We start from the raw sequence: 17,881 nt of genomic DNA, 5'->3' as shown, positions 1-17,881 counted from the left end.
ACCGAATAATGTTCATAATTTATGGAAATGTTTTTGACACAACACTGAAAAGAATGAGTATACATTTGTTAGGGACTAAATTGAGGTTTCCCAAACAAAAAGGTCACAGGAGCAGGAACTCTGATAAACTGACAAGATGGTGACACTCAACCTGGGACACCCAGTGATCTCTCCCTCCTTAAAACGACAAAGCCTGTCACCGCCAGAACCAAACTCATCGTCGTTTATGACCTCGGCCATGGCTATAGCGACTGCAGACTCCTCTCTCCTCCACTCAAAACCACCATCACCACCAACTCTCCTTTCTCATCCCCCACAATCAGCACAACAACTTCACCTTCCCAAAACAACATCCTCCAATTGGACCCCATTAGTACTCACCACGAGTCATTCAACCTTGGAAAAGACCATGCCCACGACAAGTCGTTCCACCAATTGCCTAGACCTCTCTTTCCTTTCTTATTTGACAACATCTGCTATTGATAATCTAGCCATGGTGAGTCCTTCACTTGCATATGCGAACACCTTTACTTCAAATCTGGATTTAACGTGCAAATCAACGTGAAAGAGAACGAGCCTGAGGAGAGTATACTATTTCGGTTCAAGAAAGCTGTTATAAGGGCACGTGTTTTGCAGGAGTGTAGGAGGAGGAGGTTTTTTGAGAGCACACAAGATAAGAAGAAGAGAAAAACTAGAGGTGCTGCTAGAAGAAACAGTCAGAGGTCAGAATTTGTACTTTCTTTTCTTTTTTTCTTTCGTTCTGTTTTGGTTTTGGTTTTTATTTATTTTGTTGCTACTTTTTGATTGATTGTGCAATTTGGTTGAGTTTTATGGGCTTTGATTTATGTTGTATACATGTGATGTGAAAGCCTTTTTTTTTTTTAGGATGTTTGGTTCTTTTCTTTATTAGGCTTTCATTCAAGGATTGGTCTTTTTACACCGATTGAATTTTTTTAGCATATAAATTGTTTTCCCGCTTGATTTTTTCATTTTTTTACTATATGGTATTCTTAACATTTGTAAAGTCTAATGCCTGTCTTGTTCATTATTATAAACTGAAATTTTGATTTTGCTTGGCTTGTGTTAACATTGCTTTTGTTTTTGCGTTATGATCATATGCTCAGTGACACTTATGTCAAGAGGTAGAAGCTTAAAACTCGGAATCATTTAGAATCTAGCTTCTGGATTCTAGTCTTGTTTCGAGTTGGACTAGTAAAATTATTCATGGACCCTTCACTATAATATGAAATCAAACAGTTAACTTTATATGAAAAGTTTTTGTTCACTTGGTGTTGATCATACTGAACTAGACATGGCTGCATTAAATGTTGGAAGTGCAGGAAAGAAAATGATTTTTCTGTTCTAGCCGTAGTAATGAAAACCTCTGTCAGATAGTTGTGTAGTTGCACCCAGTTGAATGCAGGTTTTATTTTATCTTGCCCCAGCCATTTGAATGGCTCCATATCTACAATCTTTTCTTTGCCATCCTTTCAACATCAAAATTGAGCATGCATTTAGAGTATCTGTCTTCCCTTCCCTTCCCTTTCTTAGTTTTGCAATCATACTTTTGGTGCACTCTTAGTCTTTTAAAGCCCTGGAGGTAGCTGCATGAAGTTTTAGGTGATGCTGCTTGGATTGACTACAATGTTGCTTTCTGATTTTGTACTACTGTTTTAAACCTTCCATGTCTGTGTATTATAATTCATTTTTGGCCGAGTAAAACTCATCATAATGTTGAGGAGAATTGTTTGAGAAATTATGCTTGCTGGATCCCTCTAGATAAAAGTCTAAAGGTTATCTTAGACTTAATTTGTTTCTCGCAATGTCAGACGCCCACAGCCAAGAACACCAGTTAAACAGGAAGCACCCAAGAAGAAAAAGGATGACGATGACGATGACAACTGGGAACTCCCAGAAGGAGAGATTCCCTATCGCTGATTGAGGCAACGAGGTCCATAAGAGGAAGCCAGATAGCAGCTGAAACGAGAAGGAAAGAACAAAAGATGAATGTTGTTTTCAAGAATCTCCCAACCGATGAATCCATAGCTCAAGTGACTGACAGCCTCCCTCTTGCCTAAATGAAATGGAATGAATCAAATCAGTAAGCTTTTTAATTGATTCAGGGTGAAGCGAAGCCAAATTCAACCAGGGTAAGGGCAAGCTGAGAATCAGCTTCAACCCGGACTTAAAGTTCCAAGCGATGCTTTTGACAACCAGATTGTGAATATAAAAAATGTTAAACTAGGTTAGCAGAACAGGAAACGTGAATAGAGTTGTTGGATTTATAACCACAATTTGGAGACGACACTTTTTTGTTACAGGAAAGTTTTAGAATCGGATTAGTAGTTATTGGTTTTGCAAGGTGGAGTATGGAGATGTAGCCATCAATGTATTTACAGGTCCAAACAATTTAATGCCTATTTATGCTACCATCAATGTGCGTATTGTTGTTTATGAGTGCTGTGCTGCTGCACACTGAATGCCTAGCTGCCATGATATAGTAATCGCTATTTACCGCAACAGACTGAGACTATCTTACTCCAGTCCAGCCTAAGCACTGTACAACGAGAAATTTACCTGAATTATGGATTTCAACTATACTCATTCAGGCTGCCTAAGCACTGTACATCGAGAAATTTACCTGAGACTATCATAGATGGCCTTGCGCTGAAATTTCAAAAGCTGAACAGTCTTCGACATGCACCCACCATACCTAGTAGAAAATTCTAAACTCACATGTCCAAAGGGACTCGTTATATATAGTTACGTAGGGGTGAAATTTTAAACATCTTCAGGAGTAAAACTATGAATCAAATCAATAACCTAAGCTAAAGCTATGTATAAATTAAACGAGAGAAAAATCTTAAGTCTTAAAGGACCAATGACAACGTAAACCTATTTTCCCCAACAGTTCTCTCGGGCAACGTTAGAAAAAAAGAGTTTGTGCGTTAAAGCGCGAAAACAACGTGGGTGCGTCTGATCAATTACCTAACAAAATTAAGAAAATACAGTTATAACGAACATAATGTCTTCTCATTTGCGTTTTCTATCATCCCCTCTCTTTCTTTGCCTTACAAATCGCTCTTTCTTGTCCTTTTCTTTTTCAGCTCTATAAAAGTTGATGCATCACAACGAAGTCTCCCCCCCTCCCCCCCCCCCTCTCACCCTATTAAAAACTCTTCTAGGGCACTTGAGGGCCTAGCTGCTGTGGTCAACCGTGTGACTTGTTCCGCCCCCGTCCCGGGTTCGACCCTCTATGTGCACGCCTGTCACCCCCGCGGTGCCTAACCTGCCCCTGGGCTTGCAGGATGTCCAGTGGGCCGTGGGGAATAGTCGTGGTGCGCGCAAGCTGGCCCGGACACCCCACGTGAATCAAAAAAAAAAAAAAACTCTTCTGGGACTTTCATGGCTTCTGTAAGTTTTTTCTTCCCTTGCACTCTTTTCTTTTCATCTTTCTTTATAGTCTTGCCTGCTTTGTTTTGTCTCTTTTAAGATTTCTGTTTCCTTAATCCTTAATTTACGTTTGTTCTTTGATTCTAAATATTGGTCTGTGTGTGTGTTTTTTTTTTCCATTTCAAGAATGGATATGTTCATTTTATGTTGTGTATGTTCTTGTTTAAGCAGCTAAATATTGGGTTTTCTGTAACCTCAGGAAGAGGTCTATGCATGTTATATTATATTATGTTGTGTGTGTTCTTGTTTAAGCAGCTTTAATATGGGAGAACTAGATGACCAAGATAGTCTTTATGATGTTTTGCGGAGGATAGGATTTTATTTCGTAATCTGTCTATCATTTAGATATCTTAAATTGAATGGCTTTGTAATTGATAATTTTTTGTATTGTTGTTTCAAATTTCGTGGGATATTCCTGGTCCATCATGTGTCTAATGTATGTTTTTTTATGTGTTAGAGCAAAGTTTTGGTTGAGTTGGGGAAGTTTTGTTGGCTTTGCTTTAGGCCCTGGTATATGGCATTATGAATCTTGTGATTTGTCAAAGTTTCTTGCTGATTGGTTGTTTTCTGAAAGTAGGCATGGACGGAAGAATGGATGGTTTTAGGGTTTGATTACTAATTGCATTGTGTCTTGTTTAGTTCTCTGTACTCTGCCTTTCATTAGTTATTTCATCCCATTACAATCCGAAATCAATAGATAACAAATGGATAGGACTCGAACACTCCCTATAGCCAGCAATTCACTTTAAATCTACCTGTCTATGACATTTTTTTATGCTCGGTTTTCTACAGGTTGCTGTCTTTTGCCATGCATCAAGATCTTTGATCCATTAGTAGCTTCTCTAGACTGAACTGATTTTTTTCTTCCTAATGTAGCTTCTTGGTAATGATTCCGCGTCCAAAACAAGTTGAATGTGTCTTGAAAAGCCTTTAACATTGAAGCAGGAAATGTCCTGAGAGAAGGCTGGTTAATCTATTAGAATTGATGATTTTTCTCTTTCAGTAAGGTCGGCCTTTCCCCAAGTTTGGTGAGTGGGATGTGAACAACCCTGCCTCTGCTGAAGGATTCACAGTCATATTCAACAAGGCTAGAGACGAGAAGAAGACCAAAAATAGTCCTGCAAAAGTTGTTTCGCCACGGAGATCTGAACCTGTGTTCAACAAAAATGCCAAAAATGAGAACTATGAGCATCCTCCGAAGGTGCATGTTTTAAATGAGCCATTTTCAAGTCCTCTTTCCCTTTCATTGGTTTTTGTATTTGCGAATTCAAGGTTTCTTATAGCTCAATTATCTTCTCATGCAGAGGAGGTGGCTTTGCTGTGTTGAACTCATAATGCACTAAGAGCCTCGATGAATGACTGGTGAAACTAACAATGTCCGGGGTGGGGATTCTCTTACTAGTTAATGCCTAAGCCTTCTGATGGAGGACTGAATGGTTTATGACCATACTTATCTTTGTTTTTTCCCTTTTCACTCGTTTATTGCCATGGATTCTTTCTTTTCATTTTATGTTTCTTATGCTTCTCATATAATGGCACAAGAGTGCCAGAAAAAAGTTGAGACTCTTTGTTTTTACATGAGATGTTGCAGTGTTTCACTTATTGGCTCTGAGAAACAACATGATACTAATCAACAACAACTTTTACATTTATTATTATTGTTGTTGTCAAAAAGTTTTGCTTTTCCTTCTTGCATGGAGAAATTATCATTTGATGCCATGGAAATTAGCCTGATTCTTACGGATAAACAAAATATTCAGGGTTTTAAGATTCTCGGCTTGGGGTTTTCCATTGAGTGTTGACCTTAACCCTATAGTTGTGTTGAGGATCAACATGGCATCCTTTGCCCATTCTTGCATTGATTCTTCTAAACTAAACACAATGTCCACTCTCTTCCATTTATTACTAATGGAAGCATGCCTAGTTGTTTCTAGAACTCAACAGCTCCTCATCCTGTTTATAAAACAATATATAATGAAAACAAAAAAACTGTCACTCTTTTCCAAATCTGTGGCTTAACTTTTGTTCTGCTAATCCGGCTTTTGTAGTTTTTAAGGTCGGTGAAATGGGAGATCATGACTTGAACGAATCGATGATTCCTTATAGTTTAAAACTGCTTTCATCAATTACCCCATATCCAGCAATACAGCTCCACTGGCTTCACTCCTATGCAGCTATATAGCTCTACAACCAACCAGCAGCTGGTTGCTTTCATGACTTGAGTTTCAAAACTAGGCATCCCCTTCAGCGGATAACAATCTCACTCGCTCATGCAGAGACAACATGCGCATAAATTACCCACGGTTTTTTGGCAAGTTACTGGTTAAAACCAGCATAGAAGCTCCAAATCTCATGGATTACTACCTTTCCTTTCTGAAAAATCCCATGAATCCTATATGGCTAGTTTTGAATTATAAATTACTGATCACTGCCTGACCCTAACTTTTTTCTCTCTCTCTATCTGTTGGCTCTCCCTTTTGTTCCTGTGGAGTTCCCAACAAACATAGATTGGAAGGATTAATTATGATTTTCTCGAGCATAGTGGCATTCTCAAGCATGCACCCTGTTAGATGAGGTTATAATATATAATTCATTTTATTCTCTAAACGCTTAGAATTTCCTCTCAAAGCATCCTTATACATAGCGTGTAAGAATTTTCTAGAGCACATAATTTACTGATGAAATAATAGAAAAAATTCAAACGATTTTCTAGACTTTCCACGATTGACAATGAACTAGGCTATTCAGGATGGGATATAACCAACAAAACAAAGTCTCTTGTGTGTTTAGGGGATCCTTTAATACTTAAATCAGTTTTGGGAACGGGTTTAATGATGTTGAAACTAGAAATTGTACGTGTTTGTGTATAGCAGAGATTTGGGTGGTCTTGCCTGTATCGTTGGGCATTAGAAGTTTAATTGTATAGTTGTGTATAGCATAGAGCAGGGTGACAACGCTAGCATAGCTCATTTCTTTACTGGTTTAACTTATGAAACAAGTAAATGATCCTGTAAGAATATCTCATTCCTTAGTGAACATAGAAAACAACGTTTCATTGGCCATAATATTGACTAATACTAGAGATAGCCTATAAATATTTTAGGAATGGTTGGAAATTTTGTATCCCAGTGTATTGTTTTGTATGCCAAACCAGTAAAGGTAAGGAAAAATTTACTACCTCCACGATGAATTATCATAAACTAGGAGAACTAACAACCAATCTTCCACTGTTTATTATACATGTAATGGAAGCATGTATGCGTACAACATCGAACACTAGAAATATCCCTCCTGTGATAGACTTTCACCGTCAAATACAAGGGAAGAACAAGGAATTTCAAGTATTTGGTGCATTTTGACAAACTTCTCTCATATTCTGTCCCAGGACACCAGAACAATATCAGAGTTGCTGCAACTACTGTCACTCCTGCTGGTGTACTTTGTGCTTGGTGACATTTTGTTCCTGGTTTTAGTTTTGAACCACTATGGTCTTTGTTTTTAGGCTATCCAAGTAAGGCTAAGCCTGATTCTACTCCTTTCTGCTAGCATTCTTTTGTCTGGTAGCATGTTTTTCTGCTTCTACAGTAACTTTCAGTAGCCTTGGATTTGTATATTGGGAGTTAAGAAGTAAGACCTTTTACCAGCGAAAGAAATTTATGCAGATGAGGAGCTGTCTTAATCAACAATGTGAATTTAAAAAGGCTAATATCGTCCCTTTCATAAACATCAAGCACCAAGCGCTTGAGCATTATTGTTAGTTTAGGAACTCCATGGAATGTCACTTTTTTCCTGAAAGAAAAGCCGGATGTCAACCAAGGCTCAATAGATACAAAAGTCTGAGAAAGAATGTAAAAGATAAATATTGCTTATACATACATCATAGAAAGAGGCACGCAATTTGAGAATCTCCGAGGAAAATTGTTGGTTTTGTGATGACTGCAAATTTGCAGCAAAGAAATTCTAAGCTTGGTGTTTTTTTCTCATTGCAGGAAAACGTTACATGACTTTTTAGACACAAAAGTCTTGACTGCTAGAGCTTTATATCAATAAAGTCTTCACCTAATACCCTCAAAGCTTGCAACATATCCCTTAACTTTAGGAACCTCTACTGACATTTCTGTAGATTTGCTTCAGCCATGATTTTGCAGAATATCAGTAGATTTATACAGTAACATACACTGGACACAAAGTAGACGTAAAGCGGACATACACTATAGTGCATGTAGAAAAAGTAACAACATTCTAACCCCCCTCCTTGAGACTTTTGCTTGATACTCCCAGCTTGTTCCTGAGAAATTCAAATCTGATTTTAGGAAGAGCTTTTGTGAATATATCTGCTAGTTGGTTTTCTGCTTCACAATAGCTGAAGGTAAAAGGAGAATATAGAAAGAGATAGTAGTGAATTAATTCTCTTTTATTGAGTAGTAAGAAAGAAACGTGAAAAATACATTTACAATAGGCATAGTTGTTTTTATATACAATCAACAGTTAAGGTGTTTGTGTTTAACTAAACTAGGAATAGTTTATTTTCCATAAAAAAATAGGATCCTTTCCATCTTTGAGATATTTGATTAAGCATGGCTGTAATTTTTTCTTCTGCTGACCTTCCATCTTGGTTTTAAGACATTACCGTTGGAGCAAGGTTATGGTAAGTGTCTTTATGAAAAAGATTCGCAGATTGCGTGGCTGTAATTTCTTCTTCTGCTGAGCTTTCACTCGTTGAAGCAAGGTTATGGTAAGTGTCTTTTTGAGGTGGATCAGCCTTGTTATTCCTAAAATCCTGGTTAATGTTGCTGTTGTGAAGCTGTGTGATGACAGCAACATGGCTGTTGTCCTTAACTTGTGGATGATTGTTATTACGCTCCCACAAACTTTGTCAGAGCTGGAGGCAAAGTTTGGATTGAAACCTAAGCATAGACGGCTTAGAGAATGGCTTAGTGAAGAGGTAAGCAACTTGATCAGTAGAGGAGACATGTTTCGTGATAAGATGTCCAAGAGCAACCCGTTCACTTTAAAGTGATGGTCTAATTCAATATGCTTACTGCGAGCATGGAACACCGGATTAACAGTCAGATGAAGAGAACTAAGATTGTCACAATAGAGAACCGAAAGAGATGCTACTGGGATGTGAAGGTCTTTAAGGATAAAGCTTAGCCAAGGAAGTTCTACTACAGTATTTGCCATAGCATGATACTCAACTTTAGTGTTGGAGCGTGAGATTGTGGGTTGCTTCTTTGCACACTAGGAATTAAGATTCTGACCAAAAAAGATGCAATACCCATTTGCTGACCGTCGGGTAGTAGAACATTCGGCTCAATCAACATCTGAAAAGGCACATAAATTCAAAGTAGTATTAGAGGTAAAATATAGACCAATATCAATGGTGCCTTCTACATATCGTGGTGCCTTTGACATATCGTAGAATATGTCGGCCCATTTTCAAATGTGCAACAGAGCATGTTTAGTCCTTGCTTCAAGAGTTGTACTCATGGGCTTACAGTCAATCATGACAGCTTGTTCAATGATGGTAAGGGCATAGTATGATTGAGACAATTAAAGACCACTGCTAGTTTGAGAAATCACAATGCCAAGAAAGTGATGAACAGGCCCAAAATCTTACATTGCAAATTCACGGCTCAATAATTGAATAAAGCTTGTGACAAGAGAAGTCGTGGGTCCTGTGAGAAGGATGTCATCTACATAGAGAAGAAGGATTAGTGTGCCATAATCAAATTAAAAAACAAATAAAGAGGGATCTGTTGGACTACAGTAAAAGCCATATTTCAGAAGAAAAGTGCTAAACCGATCAAACCAAGAACGAGGCGTCTATTTCAGTCCATAAAGAGTATGGTTAAGTTTGCAGACAAGGTGTGGCAATCGGGGATCTATCATGCCTGGTGGTTGCTTCATATAAATGTCCTCTGAAATCAAACCATGTAAGAATGCATTTTTACGTCAAGTTGACGAATAGTCCACTGCTTAGCAAGAGCTATGGTAATAATCATGTGAATGGTGCCTGGTTTAACAATGGGAGAAAAGATTCCAGTGTAATCTACTCCATCAATTTGATGGAATCCTTTCGCAACAACCTGAGCCTTGAGTCGATCTAGAGAGCCATCATGTTTGAGTTTAGTTTTAAAAACTCATTTGGAACTAATGACATTCATGAGAGGATTGCAAGGGACAAGTGACCAGATTTTATTTTGAAAGGCTGCAAGTTCTTCCTCCATAGCGGCCTTTCATCCTGGATGAGCAAAGGCAGAGCGAACGGTACAGGGTTCACGAGGAACATTAGTAGAATTAGTAGATATTAATGCATACTTGGGGTTGTGATTGATAATTCCATGTTGAGATCGTGTGTCATCATGGAACGAGAAGTATGTGCAAAGACGGGGTAGTGTCTGATGAATTGTAGAGACAGTTTTAACTACTACACTTGGTTGAGGTAGAGTGTAGTTTTCTAGAGTAGAATGTGGAACAAATTGAACGGGCTCAATCACAGATGATGAGCATGGTTGTTGTGCAGTAGTGGCTTCATTTGGTATTCATGGAGCTGTTTGACAATCAGCTTGGGAAGGTAATTGAGCTGTCTCAATTTCAAAAGATAAGAGTGGCTGCTGTGCAGTATTTGCATCTGATGTAGGAGGAGTAGTCTCCATGGTATGTGTAGAAGCAGCATCACGAAGAGGCAGTGGTGGTGCTATGAGGGGAACATCAAAAAAGCAGGAAGACCCATGTTGTAATATGGTTGTAGGTAGACACACAGATAGAGGTTTTAGCATATTACAGCATGAGTCCAAGGGCTTCTTTGGAGAGTGTTCCAATTATCCAGCCATGAAGAAGACGATCAGACTTTTGCCAGGCAGCAAAAGCTTCTGTTAGCTCAAGCTCTAAGTGTTTTGTATTTGAAAAATTGATGGTATTTGGTGTTGGTGTAATATATTGTGTAGAGGGTAGTTTCTTTTTTGTTAAGATGACCTAACAAATCTTGGCTTTCTACAATGGCTAAGGCTTGTTCACGCCATAAAGGCTAGTTGGTTGGACTGAGTTTTAGTGTATCAAAGTTTCCAACATTCAAAGAAAGTGTATTCATATTGACAGTGGAAGGTTTGTGCTGGTGCTCACTCTGGTTCTAAAACCAAAAGGAGAATATAGAAAGAGAGAGTAATGAATTAATTCTCTGAGTACGTAGTAAACTAGGAATAGTTTATTTTCCATAAACAATTAAGATCTTTTCCATCTTAGAGAGATTTGATAAAGCATCCAATATTTGCAGATTGAATGCTGTAATTTCTTCTTTTGCTGAGCTTCCATCTTGGTTGCAAGACATAACCGTAGGAGCAAGGTTATGGTAAGTGTCTTTATGAAAAAAGATTTTCAGATTGCATGGCTGTAATTTCTTCTTCTGCTGAGCTTTCATTCGTTGGAGCAAGGTTATGGTAAGTGTCTTTTTGAGGTGGATCAGCCTTGTTATTCCTAAGATCCTGGTTAATGTTGCTGTTGTGAAGTTGTGTGATGGCAGCAGCATGACTGGTTTCCTTAAATTGTGGATGGTTGCTTCGGGAGAGAAAGATTGTTCTTTGTAAGATGTTGTAGAAGATTAATGGAAATGTCTACAAACTTCGTCTTCCTATTCATTTGAAGACCTGTGACTCCTTCAGTGTGTAGCATTAGACCTTATATTTTCTGAATTACCTAAAATTCATAACCTAAAATCAAAGAAGGGTTCTTTTTCAGCACAATAACATAAAACTTTTGTTTGATAACATGAAGTTTTCTTGTTTAAATACATTAAAATAATATTTTTTTTATTTTTAATATTAACATATCTAAATTATCAAAATCATATAAAAATATTAATTTAATATTTTTTTCAAGTATAAAACATTTTTAACTTTTTTTTGTCCAAATGTTCTGTACTACCAAATACACTGTAATACAGAAAAGGTACTATTAGATATAGATTTATGGCAATTAGACCAAATTTTGGTATACAAAGTGTTCCCCCGCTTATTAAATAAACAAAAGATTTATAATTTTTCCTTATTAAAGCAATATTTAGTTTACAGAACTTTTTTTCCTTTTTCGATAATTTTGAGCACTTCTCTAGGCGATTTTTCAAATAGCGTTTGATTATCAGAAGCAACTGTAAATTAAACTCAATCAGATAAGAAGCAAAAGAAAAGGCCACCAAGACAACCCAGGAAGGCAGGAACCATTGGGCCAGGAATAATCCGACGATTGCAACAAATAAAACTGGTATAGGCGTTGAAAAGAGGGAATTTGGATATCCTGATTTCACTTTCGCTCGTGGTGACGCAAAACAAGATAAATATATAATGCCACCGTTTGAAAAGCTTGTGGCCGCTCAAAAGAGGAAGGCAACAAAAAAAAAAGTTCAATAGAACATCCATGTTTCGATGAGAAAATTTTAGGTCTTCGGTTTTGTCGATCCTAGAACACTAGAAAGCTTGATGCAAAACTTTTACACAGGCTACTCAACCGCTGTATCACTTCCATTTCCGCTTTCAGCCATTCTAGCCGCTTCCTGGGTCACAGAGTTGCCAAAAGCAGTGTTCTGATCATCACTAGATCCTATTGAAGAAGCTGGTTGTATTGAATGGTCAAATTTACAGGAAGGCCCAAACTTGCAAATACCATAGCGGCTGTAGTGAGAGCAGATATTTTGATCCTGGATTTGAAAGACAACCATTAGAGAGGTGCAATTATTTAAAATCTCATCAGTTCTAATAGCAAGACTAAGAAAGCTAGTCATTTCAATGGGATGTGCTGTTGTAAGAACGTTGTTTATTGGACTGGTTCAGAAGCATATATAATGTTTTATTCTTGGAGGCTTATTTAGAAAAGATTTGATGTGCTTGGAGTTATTTTCATGCGTCTTCTACTCGAACAAAATCTAGATCGAGTCAATGACAACTAAAACTCAAAAGATACTTCACCTACTGGAAAATTTCCACATATAGTATCTATAGTAAATGGAAAGAGCAGAAAAACATTAGCAAGAGAAGACAAGAAATGGGAAGACAAAAATTACCACATTGATTTCCCAAGTTTATAAATCCTTCATAAGATTTAATCTGGAAATAAGAATAAACTTACAGGTCTCAGTGGCAGGCCCTTGTCACTTAGAGTTAGTGGGGGTGAATTTGAGATCCGATTCTTTGGATGATGATATTTGCAGTTGGATTTGAACTTACAGTCCCCAAATTTCATGTAAAAACTGCACTGCGGTTGACCAGGTCGTTCTGGGAATTCATCAACTACTATTTGCTGTTGCTGAGGTGCATAGACATTGCTTTCAGTTGCAATGTTGATTAAGGCATATGACAGAGGTGGATGCAGACTTCTTTCTGGAGGGTATAGAGGAGCCTAGGCAAGTCAGAAAAGGGTATCAAATCTTATCTTTGACAAGCCATAAAAGCATACAATTAAACACAAAAAACTTCAATAATCAGTTGTTTTAAGCAAATGTTTAGTCAACTAAATAAGCACACCTCCACCCTTAAAAATCTGAAACATAAACTCTGTAAAGTCACTTGAAGAAAAGCAAGAATGCTAATCATCAATTGAACTGTCAACTTTACTAGAATGAAAAAGGGAACGGTTAAAAGGAAATGGAAATATTAGTCATTAAGTGATCTGACATGTGAGGCAAGGGATATGCAAAACACATTCCAACTTCTTTCAATGCAGGAGATAATTATATCTTCAGCGGTAACTCTTCCATTATTCTCCATGCTCTACCCTACACGTAGTTGAACACCAGAAAATAGTGTATGTGACTGAATACAACAAATGGGCTCCCCAGGCTGAGTAGAGCGTTTTCAGGACAAGTGTGAGCAAAAAGTAATTTATACTCTTCAGCATCAGTCATGGTGAATGCAATAAATTGCAGAGTGCTCGCATATATAAGTAATTGTCAGAGATCACTGTGATTTCCAAATCAAATAAGTCATGGCAGAGTACATCATAATAAAAGCTGGATGTGGTCGTATAGAAAATACTTTGATAGTTAAAGCAGAACAGACCGTCCACATAATTCTACATTTTGGGATATCCTGTACAGTTACATCATCATTTACTTACATTCACCACTAGATGTCAGCCTCTCTCAGGCCTAATGGTCAATTACAGGGAATAAATCAGAGAAAAACATGAATTTGGACGACCATCTAAAAGTAAGAACACTTGGAAAACCATCTAGTAGAATATTCTAAAAGCTAACGAAAGAATAATAAATCAAAAGGCAACACGAGACAGAAAAGAGGACCATTTGTAGTGTCAGACTGCACCCACCAAGGAAACAATAAACTCACAAAGTGTCCTATATTGCTAGGTTAAAATTGATAAAACTTAAAACAGCAAAGCATCAATGTAAATACCTGATATCCATTCCAATCTGGACTTTGAGGAGGAACTCCTTGATTTGGTGAAAACATAATTGGGACAAAGGATGTAGGATCATTTAATGCCCTCGGTGAAGACCAAGAACCTACACTTGATGATGATGGAACTGGTAGAGAAGCAGATCCACCATTAAGAAATGTTGAAGGACGGTCACTTCCTCCCACAGCTGTAGGATCTGGATGATTATACTTGCAGTTAGCTCCAAACTTGCAGGAGCCATTACGCATGAAATACTCACACTCTTTCTCTCCCTGTGATTGATAGTGTGTGTTAGAATTTTTTCAGCAAAGCCACTTAAATATAACAAACCTCAGCATGGTTGGCAAACATATATCAAAAGTTTTAAAGCATGCATAGAAGAGATACCAGTCGGATTGGAAGACCCAGAAAATTGAGCTCTGAAGCTGGTGACATTGGAATTTTCACTGGGGGCACTGAATATTTTGCTCTCGAGTGGTTGAACCTACAAGCTGTTCCATACTTACAGCCTCCTGTCTTCAAGTAGTACTGCAGCATGCTCAATAAATGATTATAATAGAGAAAAAAAATGTCATTCTTCAGCCAAACATATTACATATAACTCAAACAAAAAAAATGCCAACATAACTAAACCCTAACCCTTACATAAGGAGAAAATAAAGTAGGTTTGAACACAACATGACTAAGCAACTATTAAATGAGTCCTTCACTTTGACCAGAATTAACAGAAAACTATTTCGTAATGAGTACAAGCATACAACATTTTGATATTTTCTATCACTAAAATCATTGGAAAGAGGAGAACATAGATGATCGAGTAAAAAAATTAGACATATGACCCTGGAAGAAAAGAATAATAGGGAAATTTCAGTTAAAAAGCATGCAAATTTCACTAGTTAAATCCTCAAAACCTTGCAGCCATAGACCATAAAGAAGCAAGAATCGTTATCCTATCCCAAATGTCTACAAATTAAGCCAACATCAGATAAGGAAATTATAATAAGACTACACAATACCAAGATTGCGATTTCGACATAGCCTTCAATTCCATTTATGGGGAAAAATAACCCCTTAGTGATATTTGCTTTTCCAGCTTGAGAAGGCAGGCTTCATTCCACCTCCTATGGCCTAGTCCTATGTGGGAGTAGGAGTCTTTCTTCTGGCCGTTGAGAGTTCAGCCATCAGAATCAGCTGAAAGGCAAGGGAGTGGACGGACTATAGTCTCTGGTTAGGAAGAGGAGCACCACTTGATTGATGAGAATGCCCCTCAGGTGGCCTTCCCTTATCTTCCTAAACATTCAGGATTGGAAGCAGGCTATGTCACAAGTGGAGTGAAATGCTTTGAGTGGAAGGAAGGATTTAGCACTTCCTTCCAACAAATTGGTTGGACCAAACATAGTAGTCTTCAGTTAAAGGAAGTTTTGTGAAAAGGGTGCAAAAGCCTGGCAGATGCTAGGCAGCATCAGAGGCATCCTGGAATGCTTGCCCATCGTGAACATGGCAAGCAAAAGGACACAGATGAAAAAAGAAAAGAAAAGAGTAAGCATAACCTCAACTTCTTAGCAATACACAGCAATAATAACCTTGCATTCAATCAGGCTGGGCTTCTCTGTTGCTTCTTCCCTTTCCTTTGTCTTCTCCTTGACAGTCTTGTAATCAACCAAATTTCAAAAGATTAAAAATGGCAATTAGTTAGCAATGCCCAGTCACATAAATCCAACTGATAGGTCTTGAAACAGTAAAATATCAGGATTTTCCAGCAGCTGACTTAAGCAACAAAAGAAAAAAAATCAAGTCCGTTGATTCATTACGCCACAAATTTTCACATGAACAAGAAAATAAAATCCAAGAATCACTTTCAAAAACCATTTCCCATCAAAAGAAACAACTACAGCATACATTAATACTACAATCATCCACATTTACCATTTTCAACAAACACCAAAACCCCTCCTTTTATCCCCAAACCCCTTAATCACAACACCAGCAAAATATATCCATAAAAAATACTCCCAACCGCCAAAACAAACGCAATAAACACACTCAACATAAGCAATTACCTCCCCTTCAGCCAAAGATACTACATTTGGACCAACGACAATAAAACCCCAATAAACTTAAAAATACACAGAAAATAACCACAATACAAAACCACAGTCCTCTTTATCTAAAAACACTACGTTTAAACCAACAGCACAAAACCCACAAAATACACACACATAAAAACACAAATCAGATAATAACTCAAGAAAAAGAACAAGTTGTACCTGATTTTTCCTTCTGAGAGGATGATTAAACTTGCAATTAGCTCCAAATTTGCAAGTCCCAGTCTTCATATAAAAGGCGCAATCCTCTGCTTCAGGTCTCACAGGATACTGATGATACCCACTGCTGTTATTATTCTCAATGTCGTTACTTCTCTCATTCTTGTTCTCTAAATCATCACCACCATCACCTACCTTCTCAATGCTCTCATAAAAAAATTCAATCTTTTTATCACTCTTGAATTCCTCCTCCTCTTCTTCTTCTTCATGAGAATCATTCGAATTTAGAGACTCTTCTTTCAAGTCAAGCTGGTTCTGTAGCTCTTGATGAAGATGGTTATCGTCATCCAGGGCCGTTTGATCAGGATCAGACGGCGTAGAGGGGAATCGGGGAGAGGAAGAGAAAGATTGAAACCCCAGCTGAGGGATTTCTTTATGAATTATTGGGATAGGTGATTCAATTTGTTGGTCCATTTTGCCTCCACATTTCAATATTTGAAACCCTAAATTTGGTGAAAGAGAAAAACGGGGTGGGAGAGGACAGAGATGGAAAGGCGAAGTGGTGTTGCCTTTAATGACCTACGAGGCTACGCTACTACTACACGTATGTATTGTATTTGTTAAATTAAAATTAAAATAAATAATGTTGAAATTTATTGAAACTGCACAGCTACCTGCCACCTGCTACCTGCAACCTGCTACTGCTTCACCTCCGCATTACAGTGGGCTTGTGAGCTGTATACAATTCAGAGTTTTTTAAATATTTTTTAATTAAAAATATATTAGAATGATACAAGTTTTATATCAATATATTAAAATTATTGTATTTAAACCCTAAGATTTGGTTATTGAATTGGAATTAAGATTATCATTTTCGGTTCGGTCGGTTCAGTTTTTATAAAAAATAAATTAAATTGAAATTTTTAAAAAAATAACCGAAACTAGTTCAAACCGACTGGTTTCGGTTCGGTTTTGTTTTTTTAAAACAAAAACCGCTTCAAACAGGTTTAGCTTGATTTTTTTCATTTGGCTCAATTTTTTTCTGATTTTTTCGGTTTGGTTTTTTTTATTTTAGACTTATAAAACCGAAACCGAACCAGTCAATTTTTTTTAATTCTAATTGATTTAATCAGTTTTTTTTCACGGTTCGGTTTTTTTAATTTTTTTCTAATTTTCTTAGTTTAATTGATTTTTTTCCTTGACCCTAGTTGAAACTGAGAGAACCTTTCTATTTTATAAGGATGAAACTTTTGGATTCATTTTAAAATTTTCTCAAAATTAGATTTATTTCTGTATTTATATTTATCACTTCAATCAAATATACTTCTATCTCTTTTATTTATTTGTTTTTTTTTTGTTTTGTTATGGGACACTAATCAAATATAATTTATTTGTTTAAAAAAATTATATATTTATTTTTTATTAAATCCATTTGTTAAGATATTTTGAACTTATTATTGATGTCAAAGCCCAAATTTTTATCTCCATTTTCAAAATATTTTTTTTCAAAAATCAGAAGAAAAAAAAATAAAAATATAAAAGTTTCCAAAAAAACCATTTTCAACGTAATTATGCTAAATTCTGGTCATTTCATGATTCTTGTCCATTTTGCTTGTTGTATTCATGTTAAAAAAAATTTAAAAATTATAAATTCAAAAAATAAAGTAAAACTTTTGTAATTTGGTTTTTATTCTTTTATTTTGATTTTTTTTGTAAAATTTTAATTTGTTTTCAATTTTATATTTGAATTAAAATTT

The 17,881-nt window shown here is 36.8% G+C and overlaps 2 protein-coding genes and 1 long non-coding RNA gene across 5 annotated transcripts; 1 reads left to right on the top strand and 2 right to left on the bottom strand.

Annotated features, from left to right (window-relative positions):
* The first annotated feature begins 205 nt into the window (after nt 1–205).
* LOC133678017 (small ribosomal subunit protein bS21c) lies at nt 206–2,425 on the top strand. The gene is given in 3 exon segments (XM_062100168.1): nt 206–524; nt 527–722; nt 1,830–2,425. Coding segments are annotated over 3 exon segments (603 nt in total). The 5' UTR covers nt 206–226; the 3' UTR covers nt 1,939–2,425.
* A 6,003-nt stretch (nt 2,426–8,428) lies between these two features.
* On the bottom strand, nt 8,429–9,141 carry LOC133678095 (uncharacterized). Its single transcript, XR_009835896.1, has 2 exons — nt 9,074–9,141; nt 8,429–8,777 (listed from the first exon to the last, which is right to left on the bottom strand). It is a non-coding gene; the product is annotated as an uncharacterized LOC133678095 (long non-coding RNA).
* A 2,626-nt stretch (nt 9,142–11,767) lies between these two features.
* On the bottom strand, nt 11,768–16,758 carry LOC133678503 (zinc finger CCCH domain-containing protein 67). Of its 3 annotated transcripts, XM_062100808.1 has the most exons (6): nt 16,128–16,758; nt 15,444–15,509; nt 14,248–14,388; nt 13,857–14,132; nt 12,574–12,843; nt 11,768–12,145 (listed from the first exon to the last, which is right to left on the bottom strand). In XM_062100808.1, exons 1-6 carry the CDS (start codon nt 16,596–16,598, stop codon nt 11,948–11,950), a joined length of 1,422 nt encoding a protein of 473 aa, XP_061956792.1. In that variant the 5' UTR covers nt 16,599–16,758; the 3' UTR covers nt 11,768–11,947. The 3 variants fall into 3 exon arrangements, with proteins under 3 accessions (XP_061956792.1, XP_061956793.1, XP_061956794.1); XM_062100809.1 differs by lacking the exon at nt 16,128–16,758 and having other exon boundaries at nt 15,411–15,481; XM_062100810.1 differs by lacking the exons at nt 15,444–15,509; nt 16,128–16,758 and adding an exon at nt 14,877–15,400.
* Between the last annotated feature and the right edge of the window lie 1,123 nt (nt 16,759–17,881).

The sequence above is a fragment of the Populus nigra genome, chromosome 18 (genome assembly GCF_951802175.1).
Source record: "Populus nigra chromosome 18, ddPopNigr1.1, whole genome shotgun sequence".
Taxonomy (NCBI): Eukaryota; Viridiplantae; Streptophyta; class Magnoliopsida; order Malpighiales; family Salicaceae; genus Populus; species Populus nigra.
This window is presented reverse-complemented; position numbering and strand designations above follow the sequence as displayed.